At 43.7% G+C, this 20,915-nt stretch overlaps 1 protein-coding gene across 1 annotated transcript in view; it reads right to left on the bottom strand.

Annotated features, from left to right (window-relative positions):
* Positions 1 to 8: 8 nt before the first annotated feature.
* LOC112108020 (sodium channel protein type 5 subunit alpha-like) overlaps positions 9 to 20,915 on the bottom strand; it is a gene marked incomplete at its 3' end in the record, with an annotated part of 116,280 nt that continues 95,373 nt past the window's right edge. The window contains exons 17-24 of the mRNA XM_029911619.1: positions 19,336 to 19,509; positions 18,678 to 18,800; positions 13,782 to 14,060; positions 12,947 to 13,000; positions 4,196 to 4,337; positions 3,433 to 3,533; positions 2,760 to 3,030; positions 9 to 709 (exon numbers count right to left, since the gene is read on the bottom strand). Coding sequence (XP_029767479.1) covers positions 9 to 709; positions 2,760 to 3,030; positions 3,433 to 3,533; positions 4,196 to 4,337; positions 12,947 to 13,000; positions 13,782 to 14,060; positions 18,678 to 18,800; positions 19,336 to 19,509 — 1,845 coding nt within the window. The remainder of the gene's footprint in view (positions 710 to 2,759; positions 3,031 to 3,432; positions 3,534 to 4,195; positions 4,338 to 12,946; positions 13,001 to 13,781; positions 14,061 to 18,677; positions 18,801 to 19,335; positions 19,510 to 20,915) is intronic.

Genomic DNA, 20,915 nt, shown 5'->3' with positions numbered 1-20,915 from the left:
AAGGGAAGGTCCATTGCTATGAGCTCAATTTTGTTTGGTTTGGCTACGCGTAAAGGTTCTGCCAAAGCGTCTGCAAAGTCTGAAAGTACAGAATACTCAATAAATTGAGTTGCTTCAGGATCAAACTTCTCCCAGATTTTATAAAACATATCAAAGTCATCTTCACCCACAGGATCTGTACTTTCCTCAGTGGCAACATTGAAGTTCTCTAAAATAACAGCTATATACATGTTTACAACAATGAGAAATGATATAATGATGTAACTTACAAAGAAAATAATACCCACAACAGGTTTACCACATTCTCCCACAACATCTCGTATGTTTGGATCACAAAACGGAGGTCCAGTGTTTAAAATAGGACTGAGAAGACCATCCCAGCCAGCAGATGTTGTGATTTGGAAGAGACAGAGCATGCTATTAGCAAAGGTTTGGAAGTTGAACATGTCATCAATCCCACTCTCCCACTGAACATAAGCAAAGTTAGCCATGCCAAAAATGGCGTAAATAAACATGACCAGAAAAAGTAAGAGGCCAATGTTGAACAAAGCAGGAAGGGACATCATTAAGGCAAAAAGGAGAGTTCTAATTCCTTTGGCAGCTCGGACAAGTCTTAGTATTCGTCCAATCTGAGCCAACCGAATGACTCTGAAGAGTGTAGGTGAGAAGTAATTTTCAAATGCATTAACAATGTGAGAAAGCAAAGTACCTAAAGAAAAAAAAAGGATCAATCAGTTAGAATTTCTAATTTCTTCTGAATTAGTAACTGAAAGAAATAATATTATTTGTAAAACTGATATCTCCCTGACATTAATACGTTGATGATCTAGCATTGACAACTCTTACAGGAAAACTTACATATTTTAAAAAAAGATTAATGGCTTATCTGTAAAACTTTAGAAGTTAAAAAAATAACACACCTTTATGGAATTGTATGTTGTGCCCACAAAATCTGTGAGCTGCTGCACAAGGAAAACACACATGTATACGTAAGTAGGTGTTTTATGTACAGCATTTTGCACAGTCACTGGGTGTGTAGGTTATGTGACTGTGTTTTAACATTTGGTCCTAAAGGTTGAAAAAAATCAAAGCTCAAATAACAAACCAAAACATGACACCAGAATCATAGGCACTCAGATGCCTAGATGAGAACCATGTAAGCAAGATAGACAGAAACAGATAAAGTAAATATAAGTGTAATCCATGCTAACAGTAGCAAAGAGTCCAAAAGCAGTTTCTCCTCCCTTGGTGTTCACACCTCAACTGCTAGAAGAGGGCCTCATCCTCCCTGATTGAACTAACCTCGTTATCTCTAGCCTTACTCACTCTTGCTTGCATAGTTATACCTGCCCCTGGAAATTTCCACTACATGCATCCGAAGAAGTGGGTATTCACCCACGAAAGCTCATGCTCCTATACGTCTGTTAGTCTATAAGGTGCCACAGGACTCTTTGCTGTTTTTACAGATCCAGACTAACACGGCTACCCCTTTGATACTTGACATCATGCTAACAGTGTGGCTTTTGGCCCCTCTCTTGTGATTTGACTACTTTATTAGTCTGATAATTCCACCAAACTAATGGAGAAGGTCCATTTTCACTAGCAGTAGAGTCTATTCTTTTCGATCCAGAGGTCCCAGATTCAATCCCTGCAGATGGATTAGTCCAGGGGTGTCCTTATGCAACGAAAGGCTAAACTTATTCTGGCCTTTCTAAAGTGTTCCATTGCAGCCCCAAGTAGTCTCATATGACAACAAAAAGAAAAAGGTGCTCTTTTAAACATCATTTGGTCAAAACTTGATGGAAATATCTATACATTTTTTTCACATGATAAAAGAACGGTTTTCTCTCTCTTGTTCTCCCTTTAGGTCTACTTATTTATGTTTGCTATTTTCTGGGAAGTCCTTGAAGCAACATGCACTATAGAGAAATACTTCTCTTTTAGGGAAGATACATTTTAAAATTCTCCTAATCATTATGGGTTTTACAGGGACCCACTTCTTTGCTTGTCTGTTTTCACCCTCATGTCATCACAGAGGAGGTAGAAAGGGAAAGAGGAAGAGATTAGGATACATTTGTCCCACTACTCTTATTGCTACTGCAAATATGTCTAATAGTGTGGGGGAGCAGACATGTTTAAGACTAGTGGAAAAAAGGCTAATTGATAATTTTGCATAGGTTTTGTAATAACTTTGATAAAGAAATCTACATATATGGTCCTTTTTATTGGCATTTAATAAATTGACTTTTTAATGTGCTTTGATGAATAATTCCACAAAAGGCCATCTTGGACATTTCTAAAGGTGTCTCTAGAAACACTGTGCCCTTTAAACATGTAACAAACTTTAAGGATATACTTTTTCTCTGTCACTAATACTTTGCATCCTTTGTAGAATGATTAATAGACTTAGTTAGAAATGTACTAAGTGCATAAAAAAGCATATATTCCTCTTACATGAGGAAAAGGCATGAAATCTATATTTATTCATTCATTTTTTGATGGTTTCCAGTTAAATTAAATTATTTTTTTTTCAAAATGGCTAATAGTGCCAAAAATGCACATGGGTCCAAACGTGATACCTAGGGAACCCAGAAAGCGTCGGAGTGGACTTCCAAAACCATACGGCCAACTCCTAGAGCAGACAGGGGGAGGAACAAAATGGCAGCAGTAGGGACGGGGGGCATGGAAACATATAAAATAATATATGGTGATGAAATATAAAGGGCTATTACTGAGCTTGTTGGTATATTTTTACCTACCAACAACAGACATAATGACCACACTTAAATCAAATATGTTCCAGCCATTGGTGAAATAGTAGTGTCTCAGAGCCAACAATTTCACGATGCATTCTACAGTAAAGATGGCAACAAAGAACATGTTGATTTTGTTAAGAATGTCAGTCTTCCTTATACTTTGATCATCAGTTTCCACCATCATAGTGATCATGTTAAGGCTGATGAGTATCATGATGATAATATCAAAGGCTTCGCTTGTTACAATGTCAAAAATAAACCCTTGGTATTTGTTCTGCAGGGGGAAAAAAAGAGTATTTAGTATTAGTTATGAAAATGTGGCCATGCTTAGGCATGCATATTTCCTTACTAGCAGTCTTTATATGTTTCAATGTTATTTAATTCCATTATAGATAGATAGATTAGAGAAAGGTAGAGTATAAAAGATGATAGCATAATTCCCTTCCCATTCTGAAGGATAATCAATTCCATGGTAAATATTTCTGCAAAGAACTTCATAAATATGTATTCTTTATAATCCTTCATTGGCAATTTCTATAAACATTCTCTGAACATCAGTGGAAACAAATACATTATATATAATTAATAAATACATTTTTGGGTGGATTAAGTTAATTTTACTATGGATTTTCACTGATTAGAAATATTTTAGTTGGAAGAACTCAAGTGGTCTCACCAATGGCCTTGGGATAGGTTTTTGGGGTTTCTTGGATCCCAGTTTTTTCATTGCGTTATAATATTTTCTCTGTTCTTCTGTCATAAAGATGTCTTGTCTACCTAAGTATATGGAGATAATGATACTGTTACTATTGATGAGAAAATTTTAAATTTAAATTTATAAAAAAACATCCTCGCCGTGCAAGTCTAAAATATTGGAAGCTAACATTTCTTTCTTTTTCTGCCCTTTTATCTCTTGCTGTTACTAACCCTTCTCACAGTACCTAATTGGGACCAAATGCATTTTAAAAAGTTCTGTGGTGGCACTCCACTGGCTCAGAAAGCAGGAAAATGACTAGGCACATGAGGGAAGGATCAACTTGTTCCCTGCCCCTGGACCTCCTGTTGTTGCTGCCCTTACTAGCTCTGGCGCACTGCCCAATCCCAGAGCTGCTCCTCAGACCCTGTCCCACAGTGCTTAGCTCCAAGGAAGGGGAAGTAGCATTCAAGGGACTGTGTAGCTGACTTCACAGCCTCTTGAATCAGTGCTGCCTCTGGAGCCAACAGCTACATGGAGGGAAACATGGGAAAGGAATGGCGAAGGGGAAGCTCTTCATAGCACTTACACTTGTAATGCTGCCTCAGTTAAATTCAATACTGATGCTGTTCCATGTAATAAATGTAAATAAATGTTTTAGAGATTCAGTGTACAGCAGGCATCCTATACACTGAAGACAGCATGTAAGAGATATATCAGGGGTCTGGAAACATATCCAATATACTTATCTTTTTCTTTTGTTGGTTAAAATTGTCAATAATGACACCAACAAAGAGATTCAGTGTGAAGAAAGATCCAAAGATGATGAAAACCACAAAATAGAGGTACATGTACAGATTATATTCCTTCTTTGGCTGTTTTTCTTTCTGCAAAAATGATAACCAAGATGAAAAATGACTGAAAACAATATGCCTCTGTTCCTAGAATGAGTTTGAAATCGGTGCCTCGATCCCCCCGAGCAGAGTTCATTGCAGGATATCAAATTTACTACATCACTACAAATCGTAAAAAAAGTTGTCTAGTTAAAAACTCTAGTCGGCAACAATAAGTGCTCCTGACAGAATTCTGCGCCCTTGCAGGAGTGTAGAATTCATATGGCCCGCATATTTCTGTGCAGAAAAATGCAAAAAAAAATCTCCCGGGCGACTCGCCTCTTCTCTGGTAGCTCATTCAGTGCATGTATTCCAGCGTGCCTGGAGCAGCCTCAGAGATGGGGGAGAGGGGCTGGGTGGTGGCTGGGTGTGCGTGCCTGTGTGGTTGATCACTGGCGAGGTGTGGGGGGGAGAGGCTAGGCGTATGTGCGTGCCAATGAGAGAGAGAGAGAGAGAATCTGTCCCTCTCTCTTGCGACTGCAGCTTGTGGCATGGAAGGGTAGAGCTTATTATGCAGGAGGCTGGCTATGTCCTGGAGGCACAAATGTAGAAGCGTGCCTCTGTAGTAACATTGTTAAAGTTGCTGTTGATGTTTCATTGAGCTCATTCTCTGAGGCACAGATGTAGCAGCCTGCCTGTGTAGTAACATTGTTAATGTTCCTATTGTTAGTTAACTGTTCCCATTCTCAGACAATTCCCCCAGGAGCATAAAACCTGTAAAAGTTTTAAGGCTGTTACATCGCCAATGTGATGTAAAGGAGCCTTCTTATAAATGACAGTAAGGAAATCTTCAGCTAGAAAGATCTATGTGCTTTTTCACTTTTTTCCTGTGCCATAGTGGCACAATGGGGTTAGATTACAGCTCAGGATTTATTTTACTTACCCATTTAAAAAAAAAAGACTTTGAGGGCACATAAAACATTTACCAACCAGTCAATAAAATGTCAGGACAATCAGAACCAAGCACTTCCGAAAATACCCAGCCAGGTCCAGGACAATGATTAGCAAAACTGTATGACTTTCATGTATGTAAGTCTGAGCAATTTAAAATAACAGTCTATTTTTTTTTTCTGTTTGGTGTTCTGTAATGTAATTTAAATGAAAATCCAGGATTATAACTGGAATGCTGGGTATGCTACCAAGTGTTTGTAATTTAGCTTTCATGTGTTTAGGAAATGCTGACTAGTTATTGTGACTTTTTTCTGTATTGTAGTTTAAATAAATTACCAAAACAATTGAAACTGGGGTGATTATACTGTATTATTATGACAAATAAAATATGCAGAATTTTGAATTTTTTGGCACAGAATCCCCCCAGGAATAAATAAGTCTTGCATTTCATGGGTGCATTTGAGGAGAGGGAGAGAAAATCTGCAGTGTGACTGTTGGATGAAGTTAAATCTAAGGACACCACAGAAGATGTGGATGACAATTTTACTGAGAGCAATGTTTCTCCTAACACTTGACTATCCTTCTTGGTGACCAGAAAATATCTTCTAAAAATAATATGCCAAATTTTCTGTTGTCAATGAAGTAAATGGGCAGTGAATTTGGCCCAATGTATTTTAGTGGTATTATTGTTTTGATTTCTCTGCAATCTTTAAGGTCTTCTCTGTCCACGTATGGAAGAGATCACTGCAACTGACACTGATGTTGATTATACTTGTGCTAAGAAACTTGTAGGACAATATCTCCCATTCCACTTACGCTGCTGACAAAGAAATTAAAAGCTTGAAGAATGAATTATTTTAAGGAGAGTGAGAGGAGTTGCACTTCTGTCTTCATGCAAGGACACATAGGAAAATGTTTCTCTTTTTAACCATCTGTTTAAAATAAATATCATGACTTAGTCAACAGGAGTCTTTATTGACTTCAATGAGAGTTGAATCACATCTTACTGGCATGATTTTCAAAGGTATCGAGGAGCAACCAACAGCTTTGATTGAGGTCGGTGGGAAAAGACAGTTACCTTTTCCGTAACTGGTGTTCTTCAAGATATGTTGCTCATGTCTATTCCACAATAGGTGTGCATGTGTGCCACATGCACCGGTGCTGGAAGTTTTTCCCCTAGCAGTACTCGGGGGGGGGGGGGGGGGGGGGGGCGCCCCTGTGATCCCTGTAGTGGCGCCTGCCTGGCGCCGTATAAGGGGAGCTGCACGCTCCCCCCACCCTCAGTTCCTTCTTGCCAGACAACTCCGACAGAGGGGAAGGAGGGTGGGATGTGGAATAGACATGAGCAACACATCTCGAAGAACATCAGTTACAGAAAAGGTAACTGTCTTTTCTTCTTCGAGTGATTGCTCATGTGTATTCCACAATAGGCGATTCCAAGCTATATCTGTTGGAGGTGGGTAAGAGTTCACAAGTTCCCAGGACGGAGGACAGCCCTGCCGAACCCAGCGTCATCCCTGGTCTGGGGGACGATCGCACAGTGCGAGGTGAACGTGTGAACCGAAGACCATGTGGCGGCCCTACAAAGGTCCTGGATGGGGACGTGGGCCACGAAGGCAGACAAGGAGGCCTGCGCCCGAGTCGAGTGTGCCCTCACAATGGGTGGCGGGGGGACACCCACCAGCTTATAACAGGAACGGATGCACGAAGTGATCCAATTGGAAAGCCGCTGAGTGGAAATTGGCTGGCCCCTCGCGCACTCAGACGAGGCGACGATAAGTTGTGAGGACTTTCTGAACGGCTTAGTCTGCTCGAGATAGAAAGCCAGAGCCCGCCGCACATTGATCGTGTGGAGACGGCGCTCCTCACTGGATGCATGAGGCTTGGGGCAGAGGACCGGTAGAAAAATGTCCTGACCCATGTGGTAGGTGGAGACCACCTTCGGGAAGAATAAGCGGTGTGGGTGGAGCTGGACCGTGTCCTTATGAAAGACCATGTTCGGCGGCTCGGAGGTCAGGGCCCTGAGCTCCAAGACTCGCCTGGCCGACGTGATTGCAACCAGGAAGGCCACCTTCCATGAGAGGTGAGACCAGGAGCATGTGGCCAGTGGTTCAAACGGGGGCCCCGTGAGACGAGCCAAACACCAGGTTTAGGTCCCACTTCGGGACCGGGGGTCTAGAATACGGAAAAAGGTGGTCCAAACCCTTAAGGAACTGGCCAGTCATAGCACAGGAAAATACCATGTGCCCTTGCACCGATGGATGGAAGGCCGATATGGCTGCCAGGTGCACCTTGACTGACGAGGGTGCCAGGCCCTGGGCCCTCAGGTGAAGGAGGTAATCAAGGATAAGTTGTATCAGGGTGGTCACCGGGGGAGACACCCCAGTCAGCCGCCCACCTAGAAAACTGGGACCACTTCGCCAAATAAGCGCGGCGAGTGGAGGGCTGTCTACTTTCGAGGAGGATGCGCTGAACCTGCTCTGAGCACGTCCCTTCCTCTCCACCTAACCACCGAGCAGTCACACTGTGAGGTAAAGAGCCGCTAGGTTGGGATGGAGGAGGCGGCCCTGGTCCTGAGAGAGCAGGTCCGGGTGGAGTGGCAATGGCGGAGCTACCACCAGGCCCATGAGGGTCCTGTACCAATGCTACCTGGGCCACACCGGGGCAATTAGGAGGACCCGGGCCTTGTCTGACTTTATCTTCTCCAGGACCCTGCTGATTAGAGGGAACGGGGGAAAGGCGTAGAGAAGCCGGCATGACCAGGACTGGAGAAAGGCATCGGAGATAGCGCCCCTCTCCAGGCCCGCCCCCCCTCCCCCCGCCCGGAGCAGAACTGGGGGGCATTGCTAGTTCGCGAATAGGTCCACCTGGGGAGTTCACCACCTTCGGAAGAGCCGGTGGGTTACTTCCGGGTGGAGGGACCACTCGTGTTGCGAGAAAAGTCCCTGCTCAAGTGATCTGCCCTCTCGTTCCTGGCGCCAGGTAGGTGGAAGGCCTTCAGATGGATGTCGTGGGCTATACAAATGTCCCACAGCCTTAGGGCTTCGCGGCAAAGGATCGGGCTCCGCCTTGCCTGTTGATATAGAACATCGAGGCCGTGTTGTCTGTGAGGACCCTGACTACCTTGCCCTCCAGGTGAGAGCGGAAGGCCATACATGCCAGCTGCACCGCCCTGAGCTCCTTGACGTTTATATGTAGAGTCTGGTCTTGAGCTGACCATATGCCTTGGGTCTGAAAGTTCCCCACATGGGCCCCCCAACCCAGGTCCGACGCATCGGACACCAGCTCCAACAACGGGGCCCTGTCCCTGAATGGGACCCCTTGGAGCATGTTGTTTGGGGTGGACCACCACTGTAGGGAGGCGATCACAGAATCCGGCATGGTGAAGACTTTGTCCATCCTGTCCATGGCCTGGGAGAACTTTGAGGCCAACCAGAGCTGGAGGGGCCTCATCCAGAGTCTGTCGTGACGAACCACGTACGTGAATGCCGACACGTGACCCAAGAGTTGCAGGCAAACCCTGGCTGTTGTCACCGGGAACCGAGTCGATGAGGTCTTTCAGGATCTCGAATCTGTCTGGCTGGAGAGAGGCCCTGGCCGACACTGCATCCAGGAGCGGCCCAATAAACTCTATGCGTTGGATCGGGACTAACATGGACTTGGTGTTGTTTACCAACAGGCCCAAGACGGTGCACGTGGACAGGAGGAGCGCCATGTGATCCCTCACCTGTGACTGGAAGGTGCCCTTGAAGAGCCAATCATCCAGATAGGGAAATATCTGGACCCCCCGTCGTCTGAGGTAGGCCGCTACCACCAACATGCATTTTGTAAACACCCTGGGGGCAGTGGACAAACCAAATGGGAGGACCGTGAATTGGTAATGATTGATTCTGTCCCACCACGAAACGGAGGAAGTGCCTGTGCCCCTTGAATATGTGGATCTGGAAGTGGGCATCCTGTAGATCGAGGGCGGGGTACCAGTCCCCGGGATCCAGGGAGGGGATGATGGAGGCCAGGGAGACCATGCGGAACTTGAGCTTCACCATGTACTGGTTCAGACCTCGGAGGTCCAGGATGGGCCTGAGCCCCCCTTTGGCTTTCTGGATAAGGAAATAATGGGAGTAATACCCCTTGCCCATGAACTCCTTGGGCACCGCCTCTATCGCTCCTAGTCCTAGGAGCCGCCCCACCTCCTGCTCAAGCAGAGCTTCATGCAAGGGGTCCCCCAAGAGGGATGGGGGGGTGGTTGGGTGGGGAGGAAGTAAACTGGAGGGTGTAACCCCGGGAGATGGTGTTGAGGACCCATCGGTCCAAGCTTAGCTGCGACCATTCTGGGAGGAAAGCACACAGCCGGTTGGAGAAGGGAAGCTTTATTGGGGGTGGATCCCTGATGAGGACTGGCGGGGTGCCCCTGAGCGTCCCGTCAAAAACGCCTTTTCCCTACCTGCTTGCCCTTGGAGGACCCAAGCAGGGGGGGTAGGCCAAAACTGCCTCTGAGGGCATCTCTTATGGTCCCGCTGCTTCTTATGGACAGCCTCATACTTCGCAAGAGCGGCCTGGGCAGGAGTTTGCTGCGGCTTGAACTTAGGTTTTGCCAGAGCCGGGACATAGACGCCCAGAGTCTGGAGGGTCGTGCAGGAGTCTTTCATGCCATGCAGCCTTGTATCTGTTTCCTCCACAAACAGAGCTTTCCCGTCAAATGGGAGATCCTGAATGGAAGACTGCGCCTCGCTGGACAGCCCATAGAGCAGGAGCCATGACGCCCATCTCATGGGCACCGCAGAGGCCATTGATCATGCAGCCATGTCTGCAGCATCCGAGGCTGCCTGCAGGTACCCCCTAGTGGCTGCTGCCCCTTCCTCCACTAGCACCTTGAACTCCTTCCAATCGCGCTCCTGGAGGGAGTCCTCAAACTTAGGCAGGGAGCCCCACAGATTGAATTTGTACCAGCCCAGGAGAGCCTGATGGTTCGCCACTCGTAACTGGAAGCTCGAAGATGAATAAATTTTCCTTCCGAAAGACTCCAGTCTCTGAGTCTTTGTTCTTTGGGGTCGGGGCTGGCTGACCCTGCCGTTCCCTGTGGTTGACTGACTCGACCACCAGGGAGTTGGGCGCTGCGTGGGGATACAAGTACTCATGCCCCTTAGTGGGTACAAAGTACTTGCGTTCCGCCTTTTTAGAGATGGGGACCAACGAGGCCAGTGTTTGCCACAGGGCATTTGAAATCTTAGCCACCCCTTCATGGAGAGGCAAGGCCACCCTGCGGGGTGCCAATGGGGACAATACGTTAAACAGGGAGTCTGAGGGCTCCTCCATCTCTTCTGCCTGGAAGTGTAGGCTTTCTGCCACCCTCTTTAAGAGTGCTTGGTGGGCCCTGAAGTCCTCCTGCGGGACGGAGGGGGGCGGGGCTGCAATCGCCTCCTCCGGGTGGGGCGAAGAGGTTGGTGTGGTGCTCTGGGTGTCGGCTGGCACCGGAGGGTCCGCCACTTGGTCAGACTCTGGGCACGGTGCCGAGGACATACGTCCGACCAACTCCTTTCTCGGAGGTCTGGAGAGGGAGGTCGATAGTGCTTCCGAAGCTCCGACCACCAAGTGAGTTCCCACTGGGGGCTGCGCCGGAGGCCACGGTGCCCACTGATACCATTGGGCCTGCCATGATGCTTGGTGCCACTGCACCTGCTGTGGCACTGGCGGGTCTGACTGTTTGGGTTGGCTGGCCTGGTCCATTGAAGGACTGCAACAAATGGAGACCAGGCTGGCGTAAGATCTGCTGATGTCTCTGGACCGGGAGAAGCGGCAGTGCCAGGATCTACGACGGCCACAGGACCGCGACCTCGACGTGGAGGACTGGTACCGATGGTAATAGCTGCTCCACGAACGGCCTCGACGGGCAGACCCGCGATGGCGAGACGACGGCGATTGACCCCCGGGGCTGCAATGTCTTGGCGGAGACTTGGAGCGGGAGTCTGAGCGGGAACGGCATCGACGATCATGCCATGACCGACTGCGGTACCCTCTCAGAGATAAGGACTGACGGCGACGCCGCAGTCCCCTTGATATTCGCTCCTTGAGGACGAGTGGTGCTGCGAGTCCCGGCCGGATGGGACCCAGCCAGACAGTCTGGTCAGTGTCGAGGGCAATCCACCTGGACTCTGCCTCGAGCGGTCACTGGGCGGTGATTGGCGTCGGGAACGTTCCCTTGACCAAGACCGGTACTGGGCTGGAGGCAACTGTGGAGATCCCAGTGGCAGCTTGCCTCTGGAGTGCGGGGCCGACATTGGTGGCACTCCGGGCACCGGCATGGACATGACGTCCTGGGCTGCCTGGAGGGCTTCAGGCGTGGACGGCATCCAGACGTCTGGAGAGGCCTGTCCCGAAGGGGCCAGGATACTCTGTTCAACTTGAGTCGGAGGCCTGGGGTCTGGTGGGGATTGAGGACTGCCCGACATGGGGCTAGCCTATGTCCCCAGACTTCCCTCGGTGCCTCTGCAAAGAGGGAGTCTTCCTGGCCCTCTTGGCGTGACCCATGGACGGGGAATGGTGCCAGCTGGTCGATGGCACTGGAGGGTCGCCGCGTACTGACGCTGGGGTGCCGGGTACTGGTTCGGAGCGGTGTGCTGGGGTTGGGGTCAGTGCCGACTTTATCAGGATGGCCCGGAGCCTAATGTCCCTCTCTCTTTTGGTCCGAGGCTTAAACGACTTGCAAATCTTGCACCTTTCACTGATATGGGTTTCTCCCAAGCAGCGCAAAAAGTCTGCATGCGGGTCACTTCTTGGCATAGAACGCCTACAAGAGCCGCACAACTTAAACCCCAGAGCGTGGGATATGCCCCGGCCCGGGCTCACTGACTAACTAAACAGCTAACTAACTACAGGTACTAACGCTGAACGATAGAACAGTTCTGGGGACGAGCTCCAGCAAAGCTGGAGCAGAGCAGTTCCGACGCACCTTCACTGGCAACAAGAAGGAACTGAGGTTGGGGGGAGTGCGCAGCTCCCCTTATACCGCGCCAGGCAGGCGCCACTCCAGGGATCGCGGGGGGCGCTCCCCCCCACAGGTACTGCTAGGGGAAAATCTTCCAGCACCAGTGCATGTGGTGAGCAGGCACACCTATTGTGGAATACACATGAGCAATCACTCGAAGAAGAACTGTTGAGCGCCCAACATTTGAAAATCTTATTTAGGAGCCTAACTTCAAGCTTCTGCTTTTGAGAATCTTGGCCTAGATGTGTTCTTCCAATTTAAACCTCTGGTTGAAAAGTTATTCTATTACTGTTGGAAAAAAGCAACAAAGTTTTAAATAAACCCGAGAAAATTATTTTTGAATGTGGTTACATTTGAGCTCATTCATTTCCTCAGAAGATATGCTGGTAATTTTGTTCAATTTAAGTCCTTTGGATGCAGGACTGTATCTTCCTCTGTGTTTGTACAGCATCTAATGCAGTGGAACCTTAATCCTGACTGGAGTCTCTAGGTGGCACAATAATACATACATTAAATATAATAATAATTAATATATAATGCTTGACCATTTATTTTAAATGGATGCTCATCCATTTTAGCTCAGTGAGTAGATAGCACCAAAAAAACAATGAACAGACTAGATCTACACATTGTGTTCACTAACACTAATAAGCATGAAAATTACAAAACACAAGTAAAAATTGGAGAGATGGTTACAAGAGAGAACATTTTAATTTTCATGACCTACCCCTCGTGAATCTACTGCTGCATACATAATGTCTGTCCAACCTTTAAATGTTGCCTAGAATAACAGAAAAATTATTAAAATCATATTAAACTTTGAGGATGAGATTGTTTAGCCTGTTTACAATATCTTTGTGCTTCTGAGATGGTGCAAAGGGACTATAGTCTGTCCACAAATGCCCAGCACAGAATTCCTCTGGTGTAGGCGATCTCCTTACTGACATGTTTGTGACAGAGTTGGGCTCTAGGTGTCGACCCCCACTCACCCATACCAGTGTAGAAAGCATGTCAGGGGCAAGGAGGACATGTGTTGCAGTGACGTTCCACTACAGCAGTCCTCCATAAGTTATAGTTGATTAAGGATCCAAATCTAGTGACAAAAAACAAAGCTGCCTGACAACAGCTGTAAATTGTTTTGGGGTGGGGGTTGATCACAACAAATCAATGAATTGGAACCAGCCCACTGATGCTCTCTCCCCACTTCCCATTTCTGCACTGAGCTTTACTCAGTGCAGGAGATAATTTTGCATTTAGTTTAATGAAATTATAACAAACATTTCATACCATCTTCCCAGGAGATAGCTGCAAACCAGAGGAGCACATTTTCAAATGGTTACATCATAAGTTCGTAGCTCACCACTGGACACTATATGTGCACACACTGGAGGAAGGGACCCTGAATGGGCTAACCATATTGCCAGTCTGAACATGGGGAGGGGATGGGACAGCAGGCTCTGCAGGACCACTGCTTCCCACTCCTTGCAGATGTGGGTAAGCAACTGGAAAAACCTTGATTCCACCCCACCCCACAATGTGCCAGTCAGCAAAATAGAACTTACCACCTGAAGAAGAGCCAGATAACCAGAACCAACGTGATCAAAGTTGACTTTACCATTTGTCCAATATATTTTGTGTGTGTCATTATAGGCTGTGCAATTCTGTTTGTTCTTAATACTTTTATTTAATTCTGATTTTTCTTCAGTCAAGTTAACGCATTTTCCAAATTTTCCTGCAAATAGGTGCACTCCCATGATACTAAAAACGAGCCAAAAAATGAGGCAGACAAGCACAACGTTCATGATGGAAGGGATGGCACCTACTAAGGCATTCACAACCACCTTAGGAGAAATGAAAGAAAAACATGCAGTTACTATAGGTATTCACATGTGCAAAGCCTTAAACAGCTATTTGCTACATTCAACTGTTTTGAAAATCTAAGCAATCCCGTGTCATTTCAGCAAACAGTTACACACATGAGTAACTTTACTCTCATAAATACTTCTACTGAAGTGGCAACTATTTTGAGTAAAGATTCTTACATCTATAGTGTTGGCAGGATCAGGCCCTTCGATTGTCAGTTCTTCTGGACAGGAACCTGTTTTTTGTTTTCTGTGAAACACCTAGTGCACTTGGGGGCACTATTAAATAACAATAAAGTATTTGAATGTAATGGTAGAATATTCACTTTTGGAGCTTCCTTTTTTTTTCTTTTTTTCTTTTGAACAAGATTCTAAATACACATTATTTCTTCATGAGGATTAATATAGCGGTCTGTTTTTATTCATGTCAGCATGACATTTATTCAAGTTGTGTGGAAAATTAGTTATTAGAGGATCAATAATGAATCTCTGGTAGATATGTAAAGGTTGCTGCAGATATTGTAACTTCCATGAGAAGTTTTGCACAATTCAAGAGTAACCTGGAAAGTGTCAATTCAGCATGTAAGTTTTGAGCACACTTACAAGTTCCACTGGTATGAAAAAAATAAGATCTACCATAATCTCTCCTGGGGAAATAGCAGAAATTGTGACTAACTTGCATAAATTACACATTCTGACTCATGCATGATGGAGACTAACTTCCAAAGTGGATCTCATTACATCTGGCTAGGTGTTTCAAGGAGTAACTTCTACTAATGATCTCATAGAGGAAACAGATGTCAAAGCTGTCACTTCCCGCTCAGGACAGGAACTTCTGTTCATTGCCCAGTAAAGGGCAGAGTAGAACCCAGTACCCCCCAAAAGTAGGATATGGGTGATCCTTTACCTTCACACAGGTCACAGCCAGTGGGGCAAGCTAGCTTCCCAAAGGCAACACTTTGAAAAAGAGCGGTCAAGCAGGCTACTGGGAATCCCCTCTAAGATATATCTAAAGTTAAAGTGGGAGCCTGGGCTTATTGGGAGGGTGGAGTAGGACTGTCCTAAACTGAGTGCAAGTATAGCATGACACTCACCCTATATTCCAGTGAATACATTTCAGATTCATAACAAATCCCAAACCCAGGCAAGCTTTTCTTGTTTCCTTACAAGTTTCATACAACTTTCAAATTAGAGGAGAGAGCAGGAAAGAAACCTCAAATATTGTACTAGTCAAGTTTGTGCTTGCTGGGTTTGACATGCCCAGAAAAGCCTTCAAGGTCTATATGGTTTGTGCAGAAACTATAGCATTTCCCAGACAAAAACTTTATGATAATGTTAAGGTTATAAATAAATATCTTGATTCAGAACAACATTTTTAGAACACCGGGATTATATAAATAGAGGACAAATCTGTAGTTAAGATTGTACAAGCTGTCTTAACTATACCCCTATATCCTCATGCTGCCTTTACTGATACACCAAAAACCCTCATCTCTACCTGTCCTGTTTCACATAATTTCCAGTCTGGATCACAAATCATCATGAACCACCAATCGCAAATGGCCTACAGACAATTGTATATAATCTTTTGGTTCACTTCCCTTTTATAGATCAGAGACACCAACATCTTACTGTCTACAGACAGTTTAGATGATTGACAATCCCCCGTATCAACTTTCCTCTATGGCCAACAGACAAAGATATCACATCAGACTTGTAGTATACAGATAGTACAGCTTGCAAGAGACAGGTATATAGAATGCCACTTCTACAACACATTTTCCTTTCTTTCCCGTTATCCCAGGAGAGGCTCTCCAACTGACGCTGTGGGGCCAAAGGACTGGGAGGGGAAGCAGCAGCTGTGGAACCTGTCTAGAGACACAGGACCCCCACACTGACAGACATCACCTTCACTGGATCTACCAAGATCTGGAACTGATCTCCTGGCTCTTCCATAGGAAGAGCAGTGGCAAATTCCTTATGTAGGATCTTCCCACATATAGGTGATGATTTGGAGATAATACTTAGCAGAACAAAGAAAAGCAGTAGATATGTTAGTTACAAAACTGCCTTCAGCTACCCCTGTGCAACTCCTGTGGAATTCAACAGGGGTTGCACAGTTTTAACTGAGGACAGATTTGGACCAGTTATCCAGGATTCAAAGCCTTCCTGCCATGTAAAATATAAAAGCCTTTGACTTAACATAAAAGACATCTAAAAATGCATTTACACCCTCTATCACAACATGTAATTGTTTTCCCACTATATTACTAAGTTTTTGTTACTACTGTATGCCAATGACTCACATTAGCATTCATATACAATGATCTAACAGTCTTTCTATAAATTCCAGTCTATATTTGAATGAGTTTGCTGCTCAGTTCTTTCAGGCTATCATAGACTTTAAGGTCAGAAGGGACCATTATGATCATCCAGTCCGACCCCCTGCACAACGCAGGCCACAGAATCTCACCCACCCACTCCTGTAACAAAATTAGGATCTTCTCTGCTGACACAAGCCTTTTTTTCTCTCTTTTTCTCTGACATTTCTGAGCCTAAGACAAAGTGATATTGATTCACAAAAATGAAATTTTATCTATTTTTGAAACTGAGTATGAAAATGCCAGGTCTTATTCTCCATCATATCACAGTATTTCACTTTCTTCTAAACTATTAATATAGTATTTCTCTGTCCTTTTTGCATTTCTCTACATATCACAGAAAAATGACATTACACATTCACAACAGGTAATCATGAAGGCCACAGTATGGATCAGATCCTCAGTTATTGTAAATCAGTATAGTGTGTCCTTCACAACTAGCTTCAGGTAGTGTGAGTTTTTGCAATGTAACCCAGAGATGCTGAAGGCAAGGGTCATGGTAGTTAGGTGACATATAAGATTCAGGGGGCAAAGTATGACTTTAGACACTCAGGTGAATCCCCAGCTTTTTCTATCACTAGTGTGTACAATACCATATTGTGAGTGACCAAGGTAAATTATTTTCATTATTAATTATGATTATTAATTAGTGAATTTAGTCCTAGTGAAAGGGTCAGAACTGGCAGGCCTAGAGATGGAATTCTTATATCCATAGAACATGTATGTAGATTAGTTAATGATAGCACAAATTTCCCCATAGTATCCAACTAATGTCTCAACCTTGAAGTGCAATTACGATGTTGGGGGAAGAAGGAGGGAGAGGGGAGATTATCTAGTTTGCATTAGAGATGGGTCTAAACCAAAACCTTTAAACAACCTGTGGTAAGTTTTAAGGAAATCTTAATCCAGTTTCAAACTTCACTGTTGGTGCGTCTTTCTCTTATGGGTTGAACCATAATCTCTGGTCTAAACTTCTCCAAACTCTGGGAAAGTTCAGATCTGAATATTGTGAGTTGGATTTATCTCCAGTTTCCACGTTCACTGAATTCTTGACCTTTCTGCAAGTAGTATCAACAAGGGTTCCAATTGTTCTGGTGGTTTTGTTACCTTAATGCAGACAATTTTACTTTAGAAACAGGAATGGAGCCATCAACTTATTGAACATCCTATAGATATTAATGACTTTTAGTTCATACAAACATATATTGAATCTGAATTTGATATAGATATAATAGGCTCCCTATCTTAATACCAGTCTCCTGAGTTCATATAATTATTACATAATTAATACAGTTATACCTTTCCTTAGCACAATTAAGGATTTTGTGTTTTCGAATATAGTTTTTTCTTTCATTTATTGAAAAAATAATATGGTACCTTGCTATGTGTGTCTGCATCAGAAATCTTAGATGGATTTGTAAATGTTAATTACACTGCTAACCTACGTATCGTGTGTTGCCATGTGATCTGCAGTATTAGTGGTGCACTTGCTGATATAGAATACAATTATAATCATTTGCTAATCATGTAATGATAAAAAGGAAATACAAAAATAACAAATCCAGATCACTACAGGTCAAATCCTGGTCCAACTGAAGTCAATGGGAGTTTTGCGGACTTAGTAAGATTATCAAACAAAAATAAACAGATACGAGAACTCCTGGAGAAATATTAATTCACCAAGAAAATGCAAAAGTGAACAAGAAAATGTTTGGACAAACAATGAACACAAGTCATATGGTTACAAGCTAATTATGGCATACCAGATTTAAACTGAAGTATATTAGAGGATTTTATTTTTTTTGTAAATTTACTTATAAATTTTCCAGATTTATAAGTGTAAGATTACTTTTCTTCATTATTTTAAAAAAAATCCTCAAACACTTTGTGACTGTTTCTATGTCTGAATTCAAGAGAAAATCCAGTGAAAATCAGCCAAAAAGGAATGATTTTTGAAATCTTATTGTTCTCTGTGTTTCAATTCATTGTTCATCAAACCACCATGAAAAATCCAAATATATATAAACTTTGAGCATGATTTGATTTTTTTTACAAAATAAAGTTTTAAAAACAAACTCCTCTTAACATTTAACTCAAATGTAACCTTAACTATTATGCAGCACCATAATGAAAGCAAACCCATATGAAATAGGATCCTTTTACATGCTTGATGTTCACACAGAGAGGCTTCAGTGATTGCTTTATTTACTCTTACCCTCATCCCTTCAAATTGTGACAATGCCCTTAATGGTCTCAAGGCTCTCAGGGTTTTAAGGGATTTCATGGGTCCCATTTTGGTATTTCCAAGTGAGCCGGCTATAAGGCTTGCTAAAGAGACCTGAACAGAGAGAGACAAAAAATATTAGCAAAATCCTGCCTTCTGGCTTTCTTTTTTCCCTTTTTTCTCAAGCTTACAAACTCCTATCCGTGAAAGTATGAAATGGCAGCCTGTACAGTACAATAGAAATGCATCTTAAGGGGACACTAAGAGGTATAAAATAACGAGTGAAATGCAGGCCACATTGAAGTTAATAATAAAACACTCAATGATTTCAGGGGTGCCAAGATTTCACCCAATCTATTTTAACAAAACAAATATACTTGACCTGTGTTACTAATGTTACCTTAGATTATTAAAGCTGTAGGAATTTTGAGGCCAAAATTTTAACAAAATGACTATTTTTATTGCCCAAATTGAGACACTTTGAAAGGTCTGGTTTTTCAAAGGGTAGGTGCTCGGTACTTTCTAAAAATCAGTTCTCCTTCAAATGAAGGTGCCTCAATTTGGGACATCCAAAAAAAAAAAAAGTGAACATTCTGGTGTTCTATACTACGTAATCCAGTCCGCAAAACTGATCAAATGCAATACTTACACCTACAATTAGGAAGTCAAGCCAACACCAGGCATTGGTGAAATATTTCTTGAAGCCATAAGCCACCCATTTCAGAAACATCTCCAGGACAAAGATGTAAGTGAAGATTTTATCAAAAAATTCCAACATAATTTTAATATTTTTTCTTTTCTCAAGATGTACATCTTCAAATGCCTGAAATAATAATGCTTAGATATAAACCCACTCTACAGAATTTCAATGGAATATTGTAATGTTGTGAACAGTTACACAAGAGTTTAACTTTACACAAAAGTAGTCACTCTGAAGGTAATCATGATGAAATGGACATTAGACACTTGGGAGGGGCTACAAAATATTACCATACATAAAAAAAAAAAAGTGAGTCCTTGCTCCATTATACAGTTGAACTTCTGTAGTAAATTTGTATTTTGTGGCACAGCAATCTATTTTTGGCAGACATGTGTGTGACAACATTGATATGGGAAAAGAGAAGCTACAAAGTCAGTGAAGATGAGCGATGGAAATGCCAACTTTGCTATATTTTATGCTTCTCCATATATTACATTAGCATCTATGAATCCTCCAGGTATGAAAGCTGAAAGGTCATTGTGCGTGGTCACTTTTTTAGTGATGACGTAACCATACATAATTGATTATTTCAACAAGCGAAGAGCAGGTTCTTAACCAAAACTGTGTGTGCATTTCTGCTCTAGCCATACCCCCTGTGGAAAGTTGACATATTTCTTCAGATAAAGAAGACCCCCCAGATAAATCAGAATCTTAGAAGGAGAATTTTGAGAGGGAGCAGCAGTAGATGTGATGTCCCTCAGATACTGAATATGTTACATGTGGAGGTTTGGGAGTTGCACCCCCTGTCTCTACGAGAACCCTGATACAAGTGTAAAGAGGTATAGACTCAGTAAAAAACAGACCTGAACAACTATCACAAAAACAACGAGGAGTCCGGTGGCACCTTAAAGACTAACAGATTTATTTGGGCATAAGCTTTTGTGGGTAAAAAACCCCACTTCTTCAGATGCATGGAGTGAAAATTACAGATGTGGGCATAAATATATTGACACATGAAGAGAAGGGAATTACCTTACAAGTGAAGAACCAGTGATGACAAGACCTAATTCAGTCAGGGTGGATGTGGTCCACTCCCAATAATTGATGAGGAGGTGTCAATACCAAGAGAGGGAAAATTACTTTTGTAATGAGCTACCTACTCTCGGTCCCTATTCAAGCCCAAATTAATGGTATTAAATGTGCAAATGAATTGTAGCTCTGCAGTTTCTCTTTGAAGTCTGTTTTTGAAGTTTTTTTGTTGAAGGATGGCTACTTTGAATAGGGACTGGGAGGGGCTGTCTGCTGTAGTGGTTTTACTGTTCTGCTAACAAAACAGAAACTAACATGAAAGTGACTTGCATGGTGACAAGTTTCAGAGTGGTAGCCGTGTTAGTCTGTATCTCCTCGTTTTTGCTAACATGAAAGTGAGGCTCTGCAACTGAGTGCAGAGTGACCAAACTATGTAAAGGTGCAGAATATCTCATTTCTCCACCCTCCATTAAAATACTTTCCAAACATATATACATGAT

The sequence above is a fragment of the Terrapene carolina genome, unplaced genomic scaffold (genome assembly GCF_002925995.2).
Source record: "Terrapene carolina triunguis isolate 2854851 unplaced genomic scaffold, T_m_triunguis-2.0 Scaffold111, whole genome shotgun sequence".
In the NCBI taxonomy this organism is placed as follows: Eukaryota; Metazoa; Chordata; order Testudines; family Emydidae; genus Terrapene; species Terrapene triunguis.
Note: the sequence above shows the minus strand (reverse complement) of the source record. Positions and strands in the feature narration are given on the sequence as shown.